Here is a 22,392-nt window from a genome sequence, read left to right as displayed (position 1 = left end):
AAATGAAAACGCATAAGAATGCGCACATTACTATTCAGTTCAGGAGAAGTCCGAGTCAGAAGAAGATAAATAAAATGACATTAATACATAAATAACAACAGACTACTAGCAGTTAACTGACATGCCAGCTCATACCTCAATACCTAAATATTAGGCACTATATTCTAGATTAACGAGTTTGGTTTAAATTAATGCTGAGAACTAAATGAACCAAAACATTTTCCAGAATTTCGCTATTTTTACTTAAATCACCTGTATTTTAATGGCCCAAAATCTAAAAACATTTAGATTTAAAGTATTTATCAAGTGCATACACTCAATACTTGATTTCACAATTATTTTTTTTTTGGAAAAATTCAATTGATAAAGACTTCATATTATTCAAAGCAGAATATGCCAACAACATATGTGTTGTGACGTGTTGACTGATTGGGGATTTGCATACATGTGATGCATGTAAAGTGATAACAGGCTAAATGAATCGAATTGTCTTGATACTCGATCATTGAGATTTAAGCATCAGTAAACTTCAAATTCTTTGATTAAACTTTAAATTTTAAAAAACACAGACATATAGAAAGTAAATACTGTTCCTATATTTTAAAGGAGTATTTATCAATAACAGCATACTATATCTACTGAATAAAAGCATTTAAGAAAATCACATTTTAATTAAAACGACATTTAACATAATTTTATCAATATTACTCATTCTGTATTTCATATGCTGCAATAGACAAATTACCTTTTTTTTAGAGCGAGATGGTCATACAGATAAGACTGTTTTTGTTGGCAAGAATGATACTGTTGAACTAAATTGTCATCGTCGTCAAAAATTTGAATGTGGTTGGCATATATCAAATCAGACAATACAACCGGCAATGGAAAGAAACTCGACACATAAAACATGCATACAATACACTGGAGGACACTTGATGAATCAAAAACTGAGAAACCCTAATATTGATATCGTTGGTGGAAACGACACTTTTGAATGCACACTCAAGATACGACATTTCTCAGCTTTGGATGAAGGAAGCTACATATGCAAAGCTTGGACTATTCCTACAGATACATATTAATAGGTACAATGTGCATTTAAAAAGTAAGTATTTTTACATACAAATCAAGTTCGAAAGGGAAATATTCACCGTATTCATATAATCAAACAGTGCATTGGTTAATTATTTGCTAATCTCGGCTAATAAATAGCTATTTTTTCTGTTAAAGCCGCAGTTATTTTTTCACGAAGTAAAAAATGTTTTCACTCTTTGAATGAAAGTAAAAAGTAAAATCACAAAAATACTGAACTTAGAGAAAAATCAATTCGGAAAGTCCATAATCACATGGCAAAATCAAATAACAAAACGCATCAAGAACGAATGAACAAGAACTGTCATATTCCTGACTTTGTACAGACATTTTCAAATGTAAAAAATGGCAGATTAAACCTGGTTATATAGCACTAACCCTCTCACTTTAATGACAGTCTCATCAAATTCCGTTATATTTACATTGATGCGTTAAATAAACGGACACAATAAATAAAATAGTCAAAATATGGGTACATCAGTCGCCATCGTATAACAATGTTAAAAGGAACAATTTAACAGAACACAAAAACATCTACTATCTACGAACACATTTATTGATTTCATTTCGATAGATAATAAGAAATACAATACGTTAACACGATTTTATACTTTAGATTAAAACGTTTGAAATGAGTGTTTGTTGTGATCCCACCTCTATTCTATCATACAAGTTTTGACATAATCAAAGATTGGAATTTTTAAGATCGTATCAGATCAATACGATTCCTCTGTAATTGTGAATTTATTTTATAAATACTTATAATTCATAATTAAATAGTATTTGCAATAAGGCTTTCTTATGCTATCTCTTTGTAAACGAGTTGGAAATCTGCACAAGTGGAGTCGTGCTCGGTTCTGATTTTTGTTAACAAATATTGCCGCTGAAAGGATAAACATTCCTTTAACTTATTTCTCCTTCGATCAATACTGACTGCGAATATGTATGTTACAGGTCGCAAAAGTGTCATTTATTACCAAAAACAGGTCCTAATTAAGCAGTGATTTCTTTACACAGCTAAAATGTACCAAAATTTGTATGACAGTAAACTCATGTTAAAGACCAGGATGATTACAAATTTGTACTTCAAATGCGCATTTTGTTTATAAAAGACTCATAACTCAACATCGAATCAAAAAAGATTAATAGAGCAAAATAAAGTACCAAATTGACGAGCATTAAACAAAAATCGGGCGTTTTTGCAAATACGACTAAGGTATTCTATTCCCAGGTTAGAACATTCTTGTTTTTAAAAAAAAAAATCAAACTTAAATAAACAGTTAGATTATAAATATGTCGATATGAATAATAATGAATTGTCGAGGCATACGTTCTGGTATCGGTTGAGATATTCTGGAACAATGTTGAGATCTTCTGGTGATTGCAATTTTCAACTAGCTTAGTATCAATTATACATACAAATGTACAACCGACAAAATTCATAAACTTGCCGTATACTGTTTGACATTTGAACTGTCATTTTAATCTTGTTATTTTCAGCTGTCATCGTGTCTGTATAGTTATGCCAGCAGCCTCTAAAGAGACCTTTGGTGAATACTAGTAGTGAATAGTGAATAGTTGTGTTTTTTTCTGTAGTAAAGTTCTAGCGCTGAAGATAAATAGTCTAGCGCTGGAGAATAATAGTCTAGCGTTTGAGATGCAGTTTTGCACAGAAGCTATAAAGTCAATAATGTTGAAATTTATATCTCCAGCGCTAAAATTTATACCTATATCGATTAACTTGACATCTCAATAGCTAGCTTTTCGAAATCTACATCGCTGTACTTTACATTTGCAGTGCTGGGGTTAATATCAGCACTAAACGTTCTCTACAGAACTGAGTTTTAAATATCGTCAACACTGGAGAATTTGCATCCCCTGTGCTATATTTACATAATCAGTGCTTAACTTTGAATCTTCAACACTAGACCTTTATTCTGTCTCATTCTGTGGCAAAGGATTCCTTCTTTATAAAGAATACATAGACGTGCCGCAGGAATGGGTCTCTTTATTCATAGTCAAATTATATATATATATATATCAACGGGTAGCAATTTCACAAAGTAAAATGTCAGTGGGTCAGTAATTTTTTTATTACGTTTTTCTATGTTTATAATCAACATGAAGAGGAGTAAAACTGCGCAGATTGTAGTATTAATGTTTTAACGAGTCATTCAAATACTTATTGTCTTTCTAAATGCACATTAAGGACGAGGACATGAAATGTAAACATGAATGTTATACGAACATAAACCCCTCTTTGTACTAGATTGACACGCCGTGTGTGCTTTTGAAAATGAAATTGATATATACGTCCACTTGTATTTTTTTCCATCTGATGAATTAAGCATTTTCCAACTGATTTTGATAATTCGTTCATATGTTGTACTGTTATTTTACTGTCCAAGGTTAGAGGAGGGTTGGGATCTCGCTAACATGTTTAACCCCACAATGTTATGTATGTATGTGCCTGTCCCAAGTTAAGAGCCTGTAATTCAGTGGTTGTCGTTTGTTTATGTGTTACATATTTGCTTTTCGTTCATTTTTTTTTATCTATAAATAAGACCGTTACTTTTCTCGTTAAAATTGTCTTTTTGGGGCCTTTTATAGCTGACTATGCAGTATGGGCTTTGCTCATTGTTGAAGTCCGTACGGTGACCTATAGTTGTTAATCGGAAAAAAAGTATGCTTCTACGTCCTCAAAATGAAGTTCGAACGAACAGCTGCGGTGAGATGCGTTTTGACAAGGCTGTGTCAACACTCTTGAACAATTTGCCATCGTCTTTACGGAGTGTAAATTCTTAGTTTATAAAAAGTAACTCAAGACTCATTTATTTCGGACTGCTTTTAAGGATTTCTTGTAGATTGTATATACTTTTAATTGACTGCGTTACTTTTAGACTGTTTTGTATATTTGAGGGTACATGCATTTTTCATTTCTTTTATTTCTTTTCTCTATTTTTTTAAGTATCTTATAAATTTTTAAATGCTTGATCAATTTTTGTTATAATATAATGAGCTCAATAAATATTGTATTTATGTAATCTCTGTGTCATTGTGGTCTCTTGTGAAGAGTTGTCTCATTGACAATCATACTTCATTTATATATATATATTTATAGTATACAAGGTATTTTCCCGCAGTTTAAGATTTTTCACGTTTTAAGAACGCATGCACATCCGTCAAAAACGGACGCCTACCGGATGTACAACGGACACTTCATCAGTTGAATTCAAGGTTTTGAACATGCTCGAAATTCTACACCGGACAGAAGGGTCATTGATGAATTTCACGGATGTTGAACGGACATGAAACGAAAATTAACGGACGTCTTACAGACATGAACGGATTGTAAAAAGTAATCCGTTCGGCGTCCGTTTGGGATATCTGTTAAGCTGTAACGTGTGCCTAAATCTCCGGTCACACCTTACCAGATAGCGCGAACGGACGCCGAACGGATAACTTTTTTCAATTCATTAGTTTCAAGAAACGAGTGTTGTTATCCGTTAGACGTCCGTCCATATCTGTTTTCATTTCGTTCAGTATCCGCTTTATCAGTCGACGTCCGTCGGGTCCGGTGGAAAAAAAATTGAACATGTTAAAAACCTTTGAACGGACATAAACAGAAGGATAACAGAACGATAATTGAGTATAAGACTGACAAATAGATTATCAGCACCATTAAGAAGTCATAATTTTTAGTATGGCGTTCATTATCACTGAACTAAAATATATTTGTTTAGGGGCCAGCTGAAGGACGCCTCCGGGTGCGGGAATTTCTCGTTACATTGAAGACCTGTTGATGACCTTCTGTTGTTGTTTTTTCTACGGTCGGGTTGTTGTCTCTTTGATACATTCCCCATTTCCATTCTCAATTTTGTCATGTATGAAAAATTAAACCTAGAAAAGGGGGTCTGTTCGATTGTTTAGTTTTTAACTATTTATTTCTTTATAGATGTAAGCATTTTCGACATTAAATAGTGTCTGTTAGGAATCGAAATCATCTTAAACATAATAATGAATGAATATTATAAAATAATCTTATTTATACTTGTAAAGCATGCATTTTCTTATCGGCAATTTTTGAAATTGTATCAGTATTTATATCTAACTTACCACAGACAGAAAACATTAATTATGTCAGATTAACCGCAAAAAGATAAACCCGAATAGTACCGCTCACTGATATAGTTTCGTTGTTCATTTTGGGAAATAACTTTATTTTTACAATAGAATTTACATTTAATTATTTCAATTAAACTTTAGCATAGCTATTTTAGCAGTGTTTGTCTTTATAAAGTATTATTGCACGCGTGTTAGATTGCGTGTCGTAGTTAATTTGAACTTTGAAACCTCAGCGCCCATATTTTAACAATGATATACTTTATGACACAAAGTAACCAGAAAGTCTCAACATTGTGACAGAAAGACCAGTACCTTTATATCTCAACCATTTATATTTTTTCATTTTTCTGCTTAGAAGAGGCTTGTCAAAAAAATATTTTTGCAATTTACAGACGTGGTTATCGTAAAGCATAAAAAAAAACACAAATAATTGACATATTTTCTTGCTAGGTCATTAATATCATAGTAGTTTTAGCATGACATTCTCCTATTTTACCAAAAAAATTATAGATTTTTAGGAAATTGACGAAAAGTTGACCTACCCTTTGTTTTTTTTTTTAATATTTTGAACCAGAAAACCTCAACAGGGAGTGCCAGAATACTTTTTTCCGTCTCAACACTTGGTTGAGATTAGATGATTTACCAGGCGTGGTTGAAAAAAAACCGAAGAGTCTGTCCTTTTCAAACATATCGTCGTAAATGTAATCAAAGTTTATGCGACAAGTGAGAGATTAAGCTAGCTATGGAACCAGGTTTAATCCATTATTTCCGAAAATGCCATGTATCAAATATCGTGTTGAAGTAATAAAACTTTCGAGTCAGTTTTTTGTACTCATACTAGTATTTTAAAATCACTCAAACAAAATGTTGAATTTCATGTTTCTAGATGATTGTTGTGATCCAAGCATTGCGCACAGATTTATTATGACTTCAACCCGAGGAATATGACAGGTGTTGTCATTTCGTTTTATGTGTTTGAGCTTTTGATTTAGCCATTTCATGAGGGACTTTTCGTTTTGAATTTTCCTTAGAGTTCAGTATTTTTGGTGATTTTCTTTTTACACAACTATTTAACATAGTCATAGATAAAATTTAGGCGCTTGAAAATATAATATTTTCTACACTTTTATCTAGAAAAGCTATAGGTATCAGTCTTCTTGTGATATGATAATTGTTTTGTCACAATTTTCAAATCATTTGTCTCAATGCATACGCAGGACGATAAAGATAAAGATAGAAAGGGACCGTACATAATGTCGGTCAGTCTGTGTTATTGCTTGATAATGGTAGATTTACTACAAGAAAAAAGATTGCTTGCTTACGTGTTGTCAGAACTCAAACCCATTTCCTTTACCTACTTTTTTATACGAATAAGCCGTCCTTCATTTGTATTAATGAGTTTTTTTCAAGGACTATTTTTCTTTGTTCATTTCAGATTCATGACCTAAACTATTCAGATATTATATTCAACGAAGCGCCGACGATGCTAGGCGCTATTATACATGGAAATGTTAAGACAACCATTTATTCCGAAATAGATTTATTGGCAGATCATGTAGAACCACTTTCCAGCAGCAAAAGTGAAAGCAATGTTAACGATGAGGATGATATCGTATTCATACATACGTAAAATAATTATTGTAGATATTTCCATAATACTGACAATACGATAATTAGATAATGACCAACAAGCCACTATTAAGAACTTGATTTGTTCATTATAAGTTTGCTTATACATGACGAGAGTATACCTAATCATGCTGATGAAGAAAGATGTATCTCTATGAATTTTTAAACTTGTTGTTATTGTGACATTGTATATTTCGGTATGACAGTTAAGAGTAATCAGTGTGAGGATTTATGTGTTTTACCTCTTTATTTGTAGTATCTATTGTCTTAGTAATGTAGATTAGTCATTATCGTATAATTCACATTACATACTGTGGATTTATTTTATTATTTAGATACTAACGTTGGTAGATTTTGTACAGGTGAACTACGGAATTATATATTTCCATAATACTGACAATGAAATAATTAGATAATGACCAACAAGCCACTATTAAGAACTTAGTTCATTATAAGTTTGCTTATACATGACGAGAGTCTACCTGATCATGCTGATGAATAATGATGTATCTCTATGAATTTTTAAACTTTTTAGTATTGTGACATTGTACATATCGGTTTGACAGTTAAGAGTAATCAGTGTGAGGATTTACGTGTTTTTCCTCTTTATGTGTAGTATATATTGTCTTAGTAATGTAGATTAGTCATTATCGTATAATGCACATTGCATACTGTAGATTTATTTTATTATTTAGATACTAACTGTCGTGGATTTTCTACGGAATTATATATTCAACGAATGACCATTTTTTTATGGGCGTGTATGTATACCTTGAGAAACTACGAAATTAGATATTTATCAATAGAATCTTTTCCTAAATCCACAAAAAAACACAAAATTTAGCGCGCATAAAAGTAATTGAATCTACAGTATTGTTTTGCAAATTTTATTAAAATATATCCAACTTATATTGGTTTTGCAACAGAACAGTTATATTTTCATTTATGAATAGAAACTGTCCTATGATAAAGATACTAATTGAAACAAGTTTCATGTTTACAAAACATGAAACAAACAATCAAAGTTTAATCATTGTTATTTTGATGTGTCATTGTACGAAATTTTAACATTCTTGTTTATTTTACACTTGCATATAATAAAACTCAATTTCAAAGATTTATTCCATGAACTTTTTATCTGTTATTTTTTAGCCAAATGATAAAAAATATCAACTACAAAAATAATAAAATGTGATATGAATACCAATGAAACAATTTATCAATACACACTTACGTAATAGCAAATATTCAGTATGACAATCTAAAATTTGCCAAACCGTATAGTAAAAGGGGGGCGAAAGATCACAAAGGGGCAGTCAAACTCATAAATCTAAAATAGACTGACAACGTCATGGCTAAAAATGAAATAGACAAACAGACAAACAATAGTACACTTGCCACAACATAGAAAACTAAAGAATAAACAACACGAACCCTACCAAAAACTAGGGGTGATTTCAGGTGCTCCAGAAGGGTAAAACTACCATAGGTTCTCGTATTACAAATAGAAAACAATCAAAAGGATAAAATCAATATTCTGATATGTGTAAGCATACAATTAACGAAAGCCCAATATGACAAACGGCAGCAAACAACAAGCACATGGCCACTGATGCATTAAACCACAGGACCCCGATCTGAGCCATATACCCACACCATTATCGACCTGAACATATACACACATCATTATCGACCTGAGACATATACACACATCATCATCGACCTGAGACATGTACACACATCATTATCGACCTAAGCCATGTACACACTAAGTTCAAATTCAACATAAGGTTTTAACATACTAGCATTATGGTCCTTCTTAAACTCAAGTTATTCGTATTATGTTAATAAACAACTAATATGATATTACATTTGATAAGGTTTATTGTCCTGGAGGGATACTATCTGTTCAGCTTGGGTATTTGCCAACAAGATGTTATAACATCGCATATTGACAAGATGAAAATTTAAAATAATTGTCAAGAACAAAGTGACAGTGACATGGCGAAAAACAAAAACCACAAAAAAGCAAACAACAGTTTTATTTGTTTATTTCACTGAATTTAAAAAAAAAAATGATACGATTTATTTATCAACGTAAGCGGAATATTTTAAAGAGGAGGATCGCACATGCCTACTGTAATATCAATCAATTGTTATCATGTAGTTTACTGTTATCATGCTGTTAATACTTATGCATAGGTGACTTCGTTACCTTCCCCATCCTTGTAACTTCCCTCACAAAAATTAAAGGTGCAACTCAACTGTGGTTGTTATTACACCTACCATATAGTTCAATAAGCAAGCAATATCAATTCAGATTTACAAACATTCACCTTTGTAACTACATTCAACCAAAACAACGTTAAATATTGACTTTAAATTTACACAGGTGTATCATATGTTTTGTTAATGATCGATCAGCATTTTGTCTGTTTATAAACGTTTATACAACATAGGTACAATCAACTGACACATACATTTTGTTACCGAGTTACGCGTTTGTTTATTTTTATAAATATGTGTTTATCCTAATACACATTGTGTTTGTTTTGCACAGGTACGGTAAAGTATGTAATTTATGTGACTGCATTTTATTTGTATGTATCTGCCATATTAATAAATTAGCATATTTATACCATGACCATAACATTGCATAATGCTTTGATAAAATTATAAATGTATGGAGTGTTTTGTTCAAAATAAAGTTACTTATATACGAAATGTTGTAAATACATGGAATATAAGATTTTAAAGTCTAAAGATGAAATCTTTCTTTTTCCTGCAATTGAAAAAAAATCAATGTACAATCATTCAAGCTAGTTTAATTGTGCGCATTAGATTGATGATAAACATTTAAATGTAACTTGGACACTTTAAACTCGAACGCTCTTTCAATATTACTTGGACGTCTTGGAAATGTGTGACTTGACGTATTTGGTTTAAATCAAAGGTATAGTAATGCACCAATTTTAACAAACTAAACATGACTCTTTTTACACATTTGTTTGCGGAAAATAGTTATGGTCTACCGAATTTGACTATTTACCGGATTTGTAAAACCATAAGCAACACATCGGGTACCACATGTGGAACCGGATGTGATAACCTTTAAGAAGCACCTTAAATAATCCCCAGTTTTTGGTGGGGTTTGTTTTTCTTAAACATTAGTTTTCGACGTTTTAATGTCTCTGCAATTGCGACCGTCAAATCGACAATTGCCGGTGGCAACTTTTCAACCTCAGTACTGTTATTCCTTAAGTGCAAATGCAAATATTTTTTTTAAATGCCTGGCATTAAATCAATTATTTTCGATTGTGTTTCGCCTTCATTATTATTGATTCTAATGGAAAATACATATAGGTGAATAAATTTAAAACAACACGTTTAATAACTATATGCGTACGAAGCGCTTTTATAGTTTTACCTTTCCCAGGAACGTTCAAAGCCGAAGATGAATAACTTTGCCCCAGGGGAGTATACAAAACCTTTTAGAGAAGTTATCTTGTCGGTTATTGGTCACTATGTAACCAATTCCTCATAATTTGTTTTAGCATTGATTACAATTTGGTATAATCAGACGAGTTAAAACATTTTTTAAACATGTAGATATTAAAAAAAAAAAGAAATCCTTGTTATTAAATCTTGTTCTTAAGCTCTTTGCATGTATATTACAGTACATTTCCTTATTCTAGCTGTAAATTAATAAAAGGCGTTATATTTTAGATTTTCACTTTGATGATTTCGATTATGGCATCATGTGAATCGTATAACAAATATACAGACATTAAAGAACAACCTACTGATAAACTAACGTCCACTTGTATTTTTTGTCTATCTGATGAGTTAAGCCTTTTTCAGCTGATGTTTATAGTTCGTTCTTTTGTTGTACTGTTATACCACTGTCAGAGGTTAGGGGGAGGGTTGGGATCCCGCTAACATGTTTAACCCCGCCACATTATTTACGTATGTGCCTGTCCTAAGTCAGGAGCCTGTAATTCAGTGGTTGTCGTTTGTTTATGTGTTACATATTTGTTGTTCGTTCATTTTTTTACATAAATAAGGCCGTTAGTTTTCTCGTTTGAATTGGTTTACATTGTCTAATCGGGGCCTTTTATAGCTGACTATGCGGTATGGGCTTTGCTCATTGTTGAAGGCCGTACGGTGACCTATAGTTGTTAATGTTTGTGTCATTTTGCAAGATGTAAATATTATCTAACGTTAACTGATGGACTAAGGCTAAGATGATAGTCCATGTGAAATACTTAAGTTTTTTTTTTCAATCTGAAATCAGAAAAAGAAGAACTCATCATCTAAATATCAACAGCATTTTCCGATTAAATGCGACATTTGTAAATTCGTGACAAATAAAGCATTTTATCTTTAAATTTCATCTAACAGTTTGAAAAAAGTAAATAAATACTGTTGTACTAAAATAGTGTTGAAATTTTGGCTAAGATAGAAAGTTGTACATTCAAATTACTGAAGACGACACTTTGAGTAGTGACTCATCTTATTAACCGTGAAATATGTTTCAGACGCTGCAACAGAATGTAAAGACACAACGGAATCTCACACTCAAACTGAATTATCAGTACCAGTGCAAGAAGCTACTACTGATACAACAGAATCATATACACAAGCTCAAATATCAGTACCAGTCCCAGAGGCTACTGCCGGTACACATGAATCATATACAGAGGAAAGCCACAACCCAACAAAATATCTGTACAAGTCCCAATGACTACTTCTGGTACAAAAGAATCATATACATTTACTAAAATACCAGTACCAGTCCAAGAGGCTACTGCCGGTACACATGAATCATATACAGAGGAAAGCCACAACCCAACAAAATATCTGTACAATGACTACTTCTGGTACAAAAGAATCATATACATTCACTAAAATACCAGTACCAGTCCAAGAGGCTACTGCTGGTACACAAACATTATATGCACAAACTCAAATATCAGGACCAGGACCAGAGATCTAGGCTACTACTTGTTCACGAGAATGATTTACACAAGCTCAAATCACTGTAAATTCCTTTCCGTCTTCTTTTACTTTACGCCGTCAAATAGACTTTGAAAGTCAGGAAGACGATTTTTTTGAAATAATTGATTGCACCTTCACAGGCAATAAAGTAGTGTTTCCTGATTATAACAACAGCAGATTAATTATCAGTACGGTAGACAGCGATGATATCCGTTATTTTGACATGGACTACTATCCACGATATATAACGGGGGTCAATAATGATACCGTTGCAGGAGCTTGTTCAAGGTATCGTTCAAGTTATAGATATATCTAATGATATGGTTACAAGTTCTTTTTCTACCAGAGATGAATGCTACTCGATTTCATGCAGCGATGACTTATCGAATGTTTGTTGTTCTGATATTGTAGTAATTGGTATATATGGTCACGTGATACAAACTATACCAAGTCCTGGAGTTGACATCGGGTATTTAGTAGTAGATAAAGACAGGCTCTACTTTTGTGACAGATTTTCGTTATTTCGCTGTGACCTAAGCGGTAACGTCTTATGGATTTTGATAAAGAAGACTATAAAGATATGTATGGTCTGGCAACAGATTCAAAGGAAAATGTGTATGTGGCTAATGCTGATGGCGAGGGTATATTGGTTGTTTCTCAAGACGGGAGGTAGTATAAAGATATGCTGACTATCTTTGATTCATTTTATTCACCAATATCAGTTGATTTTGACAGAGAAAAAAAAACGAATAATTATTTGGAACCGTGCAAATGAGAAAGCTTTTGTATTTGATGTTGAAATTACGAGTTGAATACAATTATTAAAGAAATACACATATTCCTTTTGGAAAAAAAAATATTTATGCAACTTTTCAACGCGTAATGATAATTCATAATTACGCCATTAAAATGTAAGAACCACTTCCGTTTCAAACATTCACCCCGAATGGAACGTACTGAATTAGACTTGTCGTCGGGTTGTAACAATATGAGAATCATGACGTGTGATGTAAGTGGAGTAAAATGGGGAAAGGATTGAGAATGGAAATGGGGAATGTGTCAAAGAGACAACAACCCGACCATGGAACTGACAACAGTAGAAGGTCGCCACTAGGTCTTCAATGTAGCGGGAAATTTCCGAACCCAGAGTCGTCATTCAGCTTGCCCCATAACAAATATATATACTAGTTCAGTGATAATGAACGCCATACAAAACTCCAAATTAGACACAAGAAACTATAATTAAAAATAATACAAGACTAACGAAGGTCAGAGGCTCCTGACTTGGGACAAGTGCAAAAATGCGGCGGGGTTAAACATGTTTTTGAGATCTCAACCCTCCCCCTATAATTCTAGCTAATGTAGAAAAGTAAACGCATACGCACATTAAAATTCAGTTCAAGAGAAGTCCGAGTCTGATGTCAGAAGATGTAACCAAAGAAAATAAACAAAATGACAATAATACATAAATAACAACAACTGATTGAAAGATTATGTCTTTATTATATGAATATTAGGCGCAATCCTTCCTATTAGGGGTTAAGTATCATACCTACTACACTGTGCCTTTAAAGAACACATTGCATTTTGTTTTGGCAATAACAAACATTTGTTTTCTTCTTTTTATTAGTTATAAAATAAAACACATTTTTCATTGATGGATTTTGACCATGAATAATCAGTGATCAATTTTTATTATAAGTGAGGTTGCAACAAACTTTGTTCACAAGACGTTGACTCATTCTGGCGGTTCAATAAGTAATCAAAACAAGCTAACACTATTGATAGGTTATGGAGGACGTTATTGAGACCATTAAGTTTTATCAAATTTTCCTATTCTTACAACAAACGAAAGAAAACAAATTATTCGACTTGCATATAATTTTCAAGAAGTAACATTATTTTTTGAATAATTCCACATTACGGCAATTTTTTATTTTGAGTGTTAATTTATTTAATATCTTGTTTGCAGAATAATGACCAAGTTTTTTTTAATTTAAATTGTCTTTGGTCTTGGAACAAATAGATCATTATTAGGTCTTTCCACTTTTCTGTGGAAAGACCTATTGTTTTTCTTCTGATTATTTTTTTTTTCTTCCGCCTAATTTTGTTCTTGCGATAAACATTCGCAACCGTAAGATATTATGAAAAATGTATTTTACAAAATTGCTCGTTATATCCTTCGCATGATTTGTCCTATTTTGACCGAAGTGATATGAACGCTCCATATGAGAGTTATTTCCCCTTATGCATTTGCTATAAGTGAATTGCATTTCTAACTGGTAAACCATAATTGATAGAGACCTAGGATTTTTTATTTGAGGTCCTTGGTCCAAAAAAATTAAAATTAAGTCAAGGTCAAAGGTCAAGGTCATATTCTAATTTTTGAATTTGGCTCATTTCCAGAAACCGTATAAGATATCGACAAATTATTTTTTCTAAGTTGTTTGTTGCGACATGTCGTTACACGTAAATTTAGGGTACGTTGAATGTAAAAGGGAGTTTTCTCCCCTTTGGTATTTGAAAATACGCGTATGGTGATATAACTCATTAACTAAACATAATTTAGACCAATGGTCTTTTGATTTGAGGTTCTTGGTTGATGACCTTGAAATTGATCTGAAGGTCATAGCTTAATTTGACGTTCTAGATTTTGACCTTTGCTTTTACCTCATGTGTATACATGATAAAGCCACGAGATATTTGGCAAACGGTACCAAACCATTTAACCTTGAAAAAACAACCGGAAGTGACATTGTGTAAACCGGAAGTAGCTATTTAGTGTACTTTATTAATATAAAAGTATATAGAACAAGATATTTTTGGAATCAGTGTCAAGTAAATAGTCGAATATTATCGGAAATAGCGTTTTTCAAACCAGAAGTAAGAAAGTATCTCCCTTATCTAAAAAAATATTGTTTAGAAACCATATATTTTTGAAATCAGCGTACAATAAGCTATCATTTGACGATTGAAATGACATTTTAAACCTATTTTTACATCTTTCATATTAAAATACATTGTTTTGGTGGAAAGACCTTCAATTGTTCTCTGAACAATTGGTTTTTAATTAGAGAATGATCGTTAGTTGTTGTGTTTTTTTATGTTTAATATCTAGTAATGATCAGGTGTTGGTCCATCTACAATTTGATACATTACAATTAAATGTTGGTATTTCATTCTTTTGGTTAATTATAAAGATGAAAACATTAAATTAAATATAACAGAAATGTCACTATAATTCTTGCTACCTTTTTTTTTAAATTTTATGATTTGTTCTATATACTTTTGTAATAAATTTCCCAAAACTGAACTACAATAGTCTATTTAAGCATGTTTTGATGATATAATCTTACATATACGATCAACATGATATTACCACCTTAAATTTCCAACAATGACAATTCCAAGTAATTTTGAATAATGGATATCCTCAATATATTTTTCGTTGACCGAATACATAACTCTGATTGTTGTGTATATGGTTTGATTTAACCCAGGTGCATTCACTTTGTTTAAGTGCATTAATGTTCATACTGTTATTGTTACACCAAGATTGTACAGCAATAAAATAATTTTGCAATATGCTGTTTATTTATTCAATTTTTTTTTATGAACATGCCAAATTGACTCATCAGCAAATACATCCATGTGGGATAGTTCAACATGAAGTGGTAAATCATTTATATCAATTAAAAATAACAGAGGACCTAAATTAGAATCTTGAGACACTCTTTATCTAACAGACGATTTATCAGATTTAATGCTAGCGTATTGAACTTCTTTCAGACAAATATGATTTTATCCAATCTATCAAAAGTTATATGATAAAATTTTATTTTTTTCTAAATGTATGGCATGCTGTTCACGCATAATGTGAAAACGGGGAAGTGCAACAAGTAGTGCGCTCTCGTTTCTATAGCAACACATAAACAAAGTGGCGAATATGATGATTCAGAGAACTCCATTGCATACGAATGTTTGAGTGATAAATTTGACCTAATCGCTTACCAATGTAAAAATAATTTAGAGGTTTAATCAACCTAGACTGGACACAATTTCTGAATGCCCCCACCGAAGTACTGGTCTTAGCATTTTCATGAGAGGAGATAACATGACCGTACAGTTGCCGGTAAAACATAATTTGTATTCAGGGCTGTTCTTGTTCAAACAGGGGGGATTAGGAATGAGTTTCCCGTATTATGATTTTGTATGGTGGCATGGGATTCTGGAACTAAGGTTGATAAATATTCCGGGGTAATATTATTTTTCATCTTGTAAAAATAAATTAATCTGTGGGCTTCGCTTCGATCTTTAAGCTTTTCCCAATCCGTTTCAAGATATAATCTCTCTAGGGACACCAACCTTGTACCCCCAGTTAAGATCCTGGCAGCCTCTGTTTGTACTTTTTCAATCTTATCAATCGAAAGATGTGTGTTGTTGTCCCAGATGACATCAGCATATTCTAATAATGGTCTTATATATGTTAAGTATATTGTCTCGAGTGTTCGTCTGTCAAGGATGAATTGAAATTTTCGTAGAACATTCAGTCGTTTGTATGCCTTTTCGGTTATTACATCAATATGTTTATGCCAAGTTCCAACGTTGAAATATGTAATCCAAGGTGTTTATGTGTTGATACCTCAGTTACTACTACGTTGTCCATGTTAAGTTTTGGACGTTTTTCTCGGAATGACCACTGGTGGTTGGTGGAATACCAAAATTCATGACACACGCGATGATTTTAATTTTCCTATAGTCAACTTTAATGTTTGTGTCATTTTGGTCTTTTGTGGATAGTTGTCTCATTGGCAATCATACCACATCTTCTTTTTTTTATATTTCCATTTCTGTGAAGCAACATCCCACCGGCACCAGCATATTGAGTATATGTGTCTCGATTGATTCGTTACTCTAGAGCTAGCTCAACATACGTTGATTTTGTTTAACGAGGTATACTGCTTCTCAAAAGTTGCTAAGACAGGGCTATGAACCAAACAATTTAAGGTCATCACTCGAGAAATTTTACGGTCGCCTCAGAGCTGATTGGCCATTATGACAAAAGTGTGTCAGAAATCATATCTGATTTTCTTCCTCAGTCATAATAACCTACCATTATTACCCAACTTAACAATGACATAACACGACGGGTGTGGTATACGGTGCAGGAAATTCTTACCCTTCCGGAGCACCTGATTTCACCCCTGTTTTCAGTGGAGTTCGTGTTGTTTCTTAATTATTATTCATAACTGTTGATGTAAATGTCTTTTGGTTTTGTGAGTCTTTGTTTACTCCTTGGATTGATTGTTATTGTCTTAGAGATGTATAATCCACAGAAAGATGCCAAAGAAATCGCGTAACAGTCATTACAAAAGTCAAAAAGTCTGAAAAGACCAGTTTTTGTCTGAATTTGCATGAATTTTTACTCGACATTCTTAATGTGTCTGAATAATTTTTAAAAATTCTTGACATAGTATGAATTTGTCTTATAAGGTTCTTGACTTTTCTTGACAAGTGTCTTAACAGTATGAACATTGTCTTAAAATTTCTCGACACTTCCTGTATCATCTGATAAGAGTCTGGATTAGTCTCGACAAATTCTTGACTGTCTTAAATTTGTCTCGATCTGTCTTGACATATTCTTGACATTCTTAATAATGTCTGAATGTGTATTGACATATTCTTGACATTCTAAAAAATGTCTGAATATGTCTCGACACATTCTTGATAGTCTTAAATATGTCTTGACACTATCTCATCAGTATAAATTTAGCCTGAAATGTGAACAGACTTATTCTGCACTGTTTATGCCATTCTATTGATGTTATATACTCCTTTTTATCATGGCTAAACTAAACTTTTAAGAATCCTGGCTGTCGTTTCATAAAGCAATCGCTAATAACGACTAACGTAGATTTTGGCGTGTAACTAACGACTACATAACGATTGCGTTTATGTGCGTTTCATGAAGCATACGTTGACGAATCGTTAGATTTTTCGATCGCTATACAATCGCTATTTATTTTTAGAACGGGAATCCTAGGATTTCGCACTCTCTATCGTTGGAGAAAAATATGCTTGTAAACGACGGAGAGTAAGAGTCTTAATCCAATAAAGCCAAAGTAATAATTGTTCCTCCAAAACGGTAGATCTAGACTTACTAAAATTGTTAAGTAAAAGAATATTATCCATGCAAGTCCTATATTAGCCTATACTATAGTAGATAAGTCTATTGTCACATCTCCGTTGAATGGTCTATTCTAAACAAACGCACATTTTGGAAATAAATTCCAAAGCAAAAGATCTCAGTATTACTTTTAGTACAACTTTTATCTTCAGGTATGTTATATCTTAGATAAATGAACAAATGTAACCTCCGTGGAATGTAATCTCCGTTGACGTTTTGGTAAAGAGTGCTTTCTATCACGTCCGCAATTTTATCGAGTATGGCATGCCGAATAAACAAATATAAGTTAATTATTACGAACGGCAAATATAAATAAATTTCAGAAACATTACATAATTTGTAATTCAGGCGACGTAAGAAGACACCATGTAACAATTTTTGAAATGCATAAAGGATACTATTTGTCAATTTGTATACACTTAAAAAAAAATAAACGGCGAAAACTATTTTACTTTCTTCGTTTTAAATAATTTAAATATCTCGGATAATAAACAGAAGTTAAGATGGTATAAGGTATATTTCATCATATTTGACGGTGATATGAGGTACTAGTACTGAGAAGCTGAAGGTTCAGTTTAATAACAGAGACAGTGCTGTTGGTTAGACGACATAACAACAATATGATATCTGATAGAATAAAAATTCGATCACTAAAATTAGGTTGTATTCGTTAGTACCCAAATATTCTGCGCTGAACGTAAACAGTGAACATAATTTCAAATTACGCTTCAGACGCATGAAATTTACTGTAACAAAGCTTTTTGAAGTCAAAAGTAATCTTTGTCTGACCCCTGTCATGAATTGTTTTATCAGTGGTATAAAATGTAATCATTGCTGAATAATTAAAATACATGTATTATTCAGAAGAATCCGTTAGGCTATTTTATTTTATTTTTTTCATTGTCAATTTTTGTTGGTACTTTTTTTTCAGCGGATGGGTCATTATTTTATATTCTATAAATTATATGATATATCTTGGGTTATTTCAAATAAATATCTGATATTCAAACAGAAAAGAATGGATAATATTACTAATGTAAGATCATCAACGAGGAGATGCTATTTAGTAAGTCGATTTTAGAGGTCTCTTTTAAAATTGAAAAGTCGGTGAGATCAACATGCTACAAACAACCAACAAAGAGGGTTGCCTAATATGAATAGAAAATCTATGCTCGATCGCTTCAAGATCACTGCGACTTCAATATTTATTTTATCCCAGACCAATTCGACCAATACCCGATCCCTTCGCGACCACATTCGACCACTCTTCGATCTCTACTTCACCGTGCACGAGGACACATGACTGCTACACGATTCTCTAAAAGTGTGTGAAGATCTGATTAACTCTCATAACTCTGCTTCTGCTAAAATATATTGGCAACATTTTTTAACTGCACAAAAATTCCCCCATGTACAGTACGTGTCTTAACTTTTGCAAGTTGAGGTAACAGCGTGGTATACGTAGTCGTGGTGGAAGCGTAGTTGGGTCGTGGTGAGAACGTGGTGGTCGCAGTGAGGTCGTAGCGCAGTCTCTCCAAATAGAAACACGCTCTCGCTACGATGGTACAGCGACTTTTGCGATCTTACTAGGATCTTAGTGCGCTCTCACTACACTTTTACTACGAGCTGATTTTGTCACAACCGCACAACGATTGTTTTGAACATGTTCAAAGTTGGCCACGCTCATCACGATCTTGAAGACCTCACCACGACCGAGATACGACCTTGCTGCGGTCTAAACGATCGTACTACGATCATCGAATTTCGATTTTTTTTCACAGCTCGTAGTGCGATCGTGACCTAGTGGGACTGTGGTATTAAATTGAAGTATTTTTATAACATTTAACGTTATCAAATAAGAGATTCATTTAATCCTTTGGTATAACTTAGTTATTTTAGCATTACCCAAGCTTGTTAACTATTTTAATAGGATAGGTACTCATGTATTCTGTTATTGCTTTGTTCGTGGTTTCAAGAGATTAAATGAGTCAATACACAAAACAAAATATTCACGTTTTATTAACATTTTCTTTTCTGGACATTGGTTCACGAATAAAGCACCTTGCATATAGTCAGTTTATAATATTTTAGACAATAAGAGTGTTAAAAAAATTATAAAATAAATATATAATTGTTCTTAAACACAAGTAGATGTACAAATTAAAAGCATAATATGACCGGGAAATATCTATCAATATAATAAAAAAAAAAAAGGAAAATAACTTTACTACTGCCCATATATCAAAAAAAAAATTTTTTAAGTTTTCTTGTCGCTAAATTTATTCTTCTTGTCGCTTCTTGTTACAATCAGAAAATACAGTACGATTTCAAATGAGACAACTGTCCACTCTAGACCAAATAACGCAAATGTTAGGTCACCGTACAGCCTTCAACAAATAAGCAAACAATAGATATGATATACAGGGAAAACGGCAACCAGTGCCTCACAGACTGTAGACTTTATATGTCGTTACCACAAGATAGTTATCTCGTTCTTTCATACATGTAGCCGCATAATGCCACCGTATTATCGAGATTCGATAAAGTTAGATAAACATGATAAATCTTCGAAATTTGTTTCAATGTTTTAAAAAAAGACAACTTTACTATTATGGGGAAAATGATGATTTTATTGTAAGTTCTTTTGACTTGTGTACTTGATACTGTTATTTGATTTCAAAACCGTTAGGTTTTTTTTCTATTTTGTTTTAGCTCCGATTCTGACTGAGACCTATGGTGATATAATGATAATTATATTATACTTGTATTGTGATGTCTCAATGTTGACCTAATTATTATACCGCTCTTCTAAAAAAAGTATTGGAATATTGGGTTGTCGGACTAATGGGTTGTCGCACAAATGGGCTGTGGGAAAATGGGCTGTGGGACTAATGAGCTGTAGGAATAATGAAAAAGAAGAAACATTTGAGCTTTACTTGGCTGTTGATGGTGACCTTACATTTCAGGAAAATGGATGTAAGAAGATGTGGTATAAGTGCCAATGAGACAACTCTCTTGTAAATATGTATACTATACATTTTTGAGTCCCTACAATCTTATGTCAGAATTACAGTAACACAACGATCCAAAACATTCAATTTAAAAAAAAATGATGAATTTTTAAATTCTCTCATTCCAATCGCGACCAGTCTTATCATCTTACATGTACATTGCATGTCCACCCTTTTTGTCCTGCCTCCGAAATTTATTAATAAAGCGGGACACACCGATAATAGATTACGTCGTCGGCGTCGGCGTCAACATTAAGGTACAGTCTTTTGTTAAAGTTTGTTTGAAACATCAGTAACTTTGTCAGCCCTTCATATAATTTCATGAAATTGGACAGAAGTTGTTTATGACCAAAAGACAGTATCCAGAGTGAATGTTTGAAAACATTTTTTTCATTTTCCGTTTGTTTACTAGTAAATAGACTTTTTTTTATTTACAATTGACAAGTAAATACAGTCTTGGGTTAAAGTTTTGCTGAAGTTTTTGAATTTCTTTTTAAAATGTCTGAAGCAAATGTTTGAAAATATTTTTTGTTTCTCCATTTTTACACGATAGTACATTTCTGATGAATGGACTTTGAATATACCAGTTCACATTTACAGAAAGTCTTGGATTGCATTTTTTGACATGACAAAGTGAACCTTCATGAATTGTTACGGAAATTAGATAGAAGCTCATCTCGAAAACCAAGAAATAACATCTAAGATTTTTTTTATAATTCTGTAGTTTACTGATAAATGAATGATTGTTTTAGTTAACATTACACTTTTACGCTGACAGCAGCATAACATCGCGAGAGAAAGGGTTTCGATTTTTTTTTATAACATGTATTCCTTTTCGGTTATTGTCATTATAACATATTTCTTCTTTGTTCATATCTATATCCATTTTGCTATTTTGCAGATAAAATATGTTTAAACTAAATGGCTTTCTTTAAATTGTTTATATCGTTCTTTTCTCATTGTTTAAAACTGTAAGGCACCAGTATTAAGGTTATGTTCCGTAATTGTTCCTTTTTTAAATATCGTACCATACTCATTTTCATAGTAATAATTAAGAATTGAATGCTTCTTTTTGTAAATTTATTGGGTGGTAAAAGCGTTGACCGAAGTACATTTTGTATGAAGCGCGGAAGCGCTTCATTCTAAAAATGTACGCACGGTCAACGCTTTTACAACCCTATAAAGTTTCAAAAAGAAGTATTCAATACTTATAATTACATTTTTAAAGCTAAAATTGTGAAAACACCATTTTTATCCAGTTTTATTTAATTCACCTGTGCACTTTTTTGTGGGACCTCGTGTCATCATGCATGATAAATGTTATTGTCTGATGCAATTGTTTACGGAATA

General features: G+C 32.5%; 2 protein-coding genes across 2 annotated transcripts in view; both read right to left on the bottom strand.

The window, feature by feature from the left end:
- LOC134695041 (macrophage mannose receptor 1-like) overlaps positions 1-22,392 on the bottom strand; it is a 159,836-nt gene that overhangs the window by 115,852 nt on the left and 21,592 nt on the right. The gene's annotated exons all lie outside the window — the stretch shown is intronic.
- Positions 8,923-22,392, bottom strand: part of LOC134695042 (sushi, von Willebrand factor type A, EGF and pentraxin domain-containing protein 1-like) — a 30,709-nt gene continuing 17,239 nt past the window's right edge. Inside the window, exon 5 of the mRNA XM_063556215.1 lies at positions 8,923-9,628. Within this exon, the coding sequence (XP_063412285.1) occupies positions 9,555-9,628 (74 nt within the window). The 3' untranslated portion in view covers positions 8,923-9,554. The remainder of the gene's footprint in view (positions 9,629-22,392) is intronic.

The sequence above is a fragment of the Mytilus trossulus genome, chromosome 13 (assembly GCF_036588685.1).
Source record: "Mytilus trossulus isolate FHL-02 chromosome 13, PNRI_Mtr1.1.1.hap1, whole genome shotgun sequence".
NCBI classification, from domain to species: domain Eukaryota; kingdom Metazoa; phylum Mollusca; class Bivalvia; order Mytilida; family Mytilidae; genus Mytilus; species Mytilus trossulus.
Note: the sequence above shows the minus strand (reverse complement) of the source record. Positions and strands in the feature narration are given on the sequence as shown.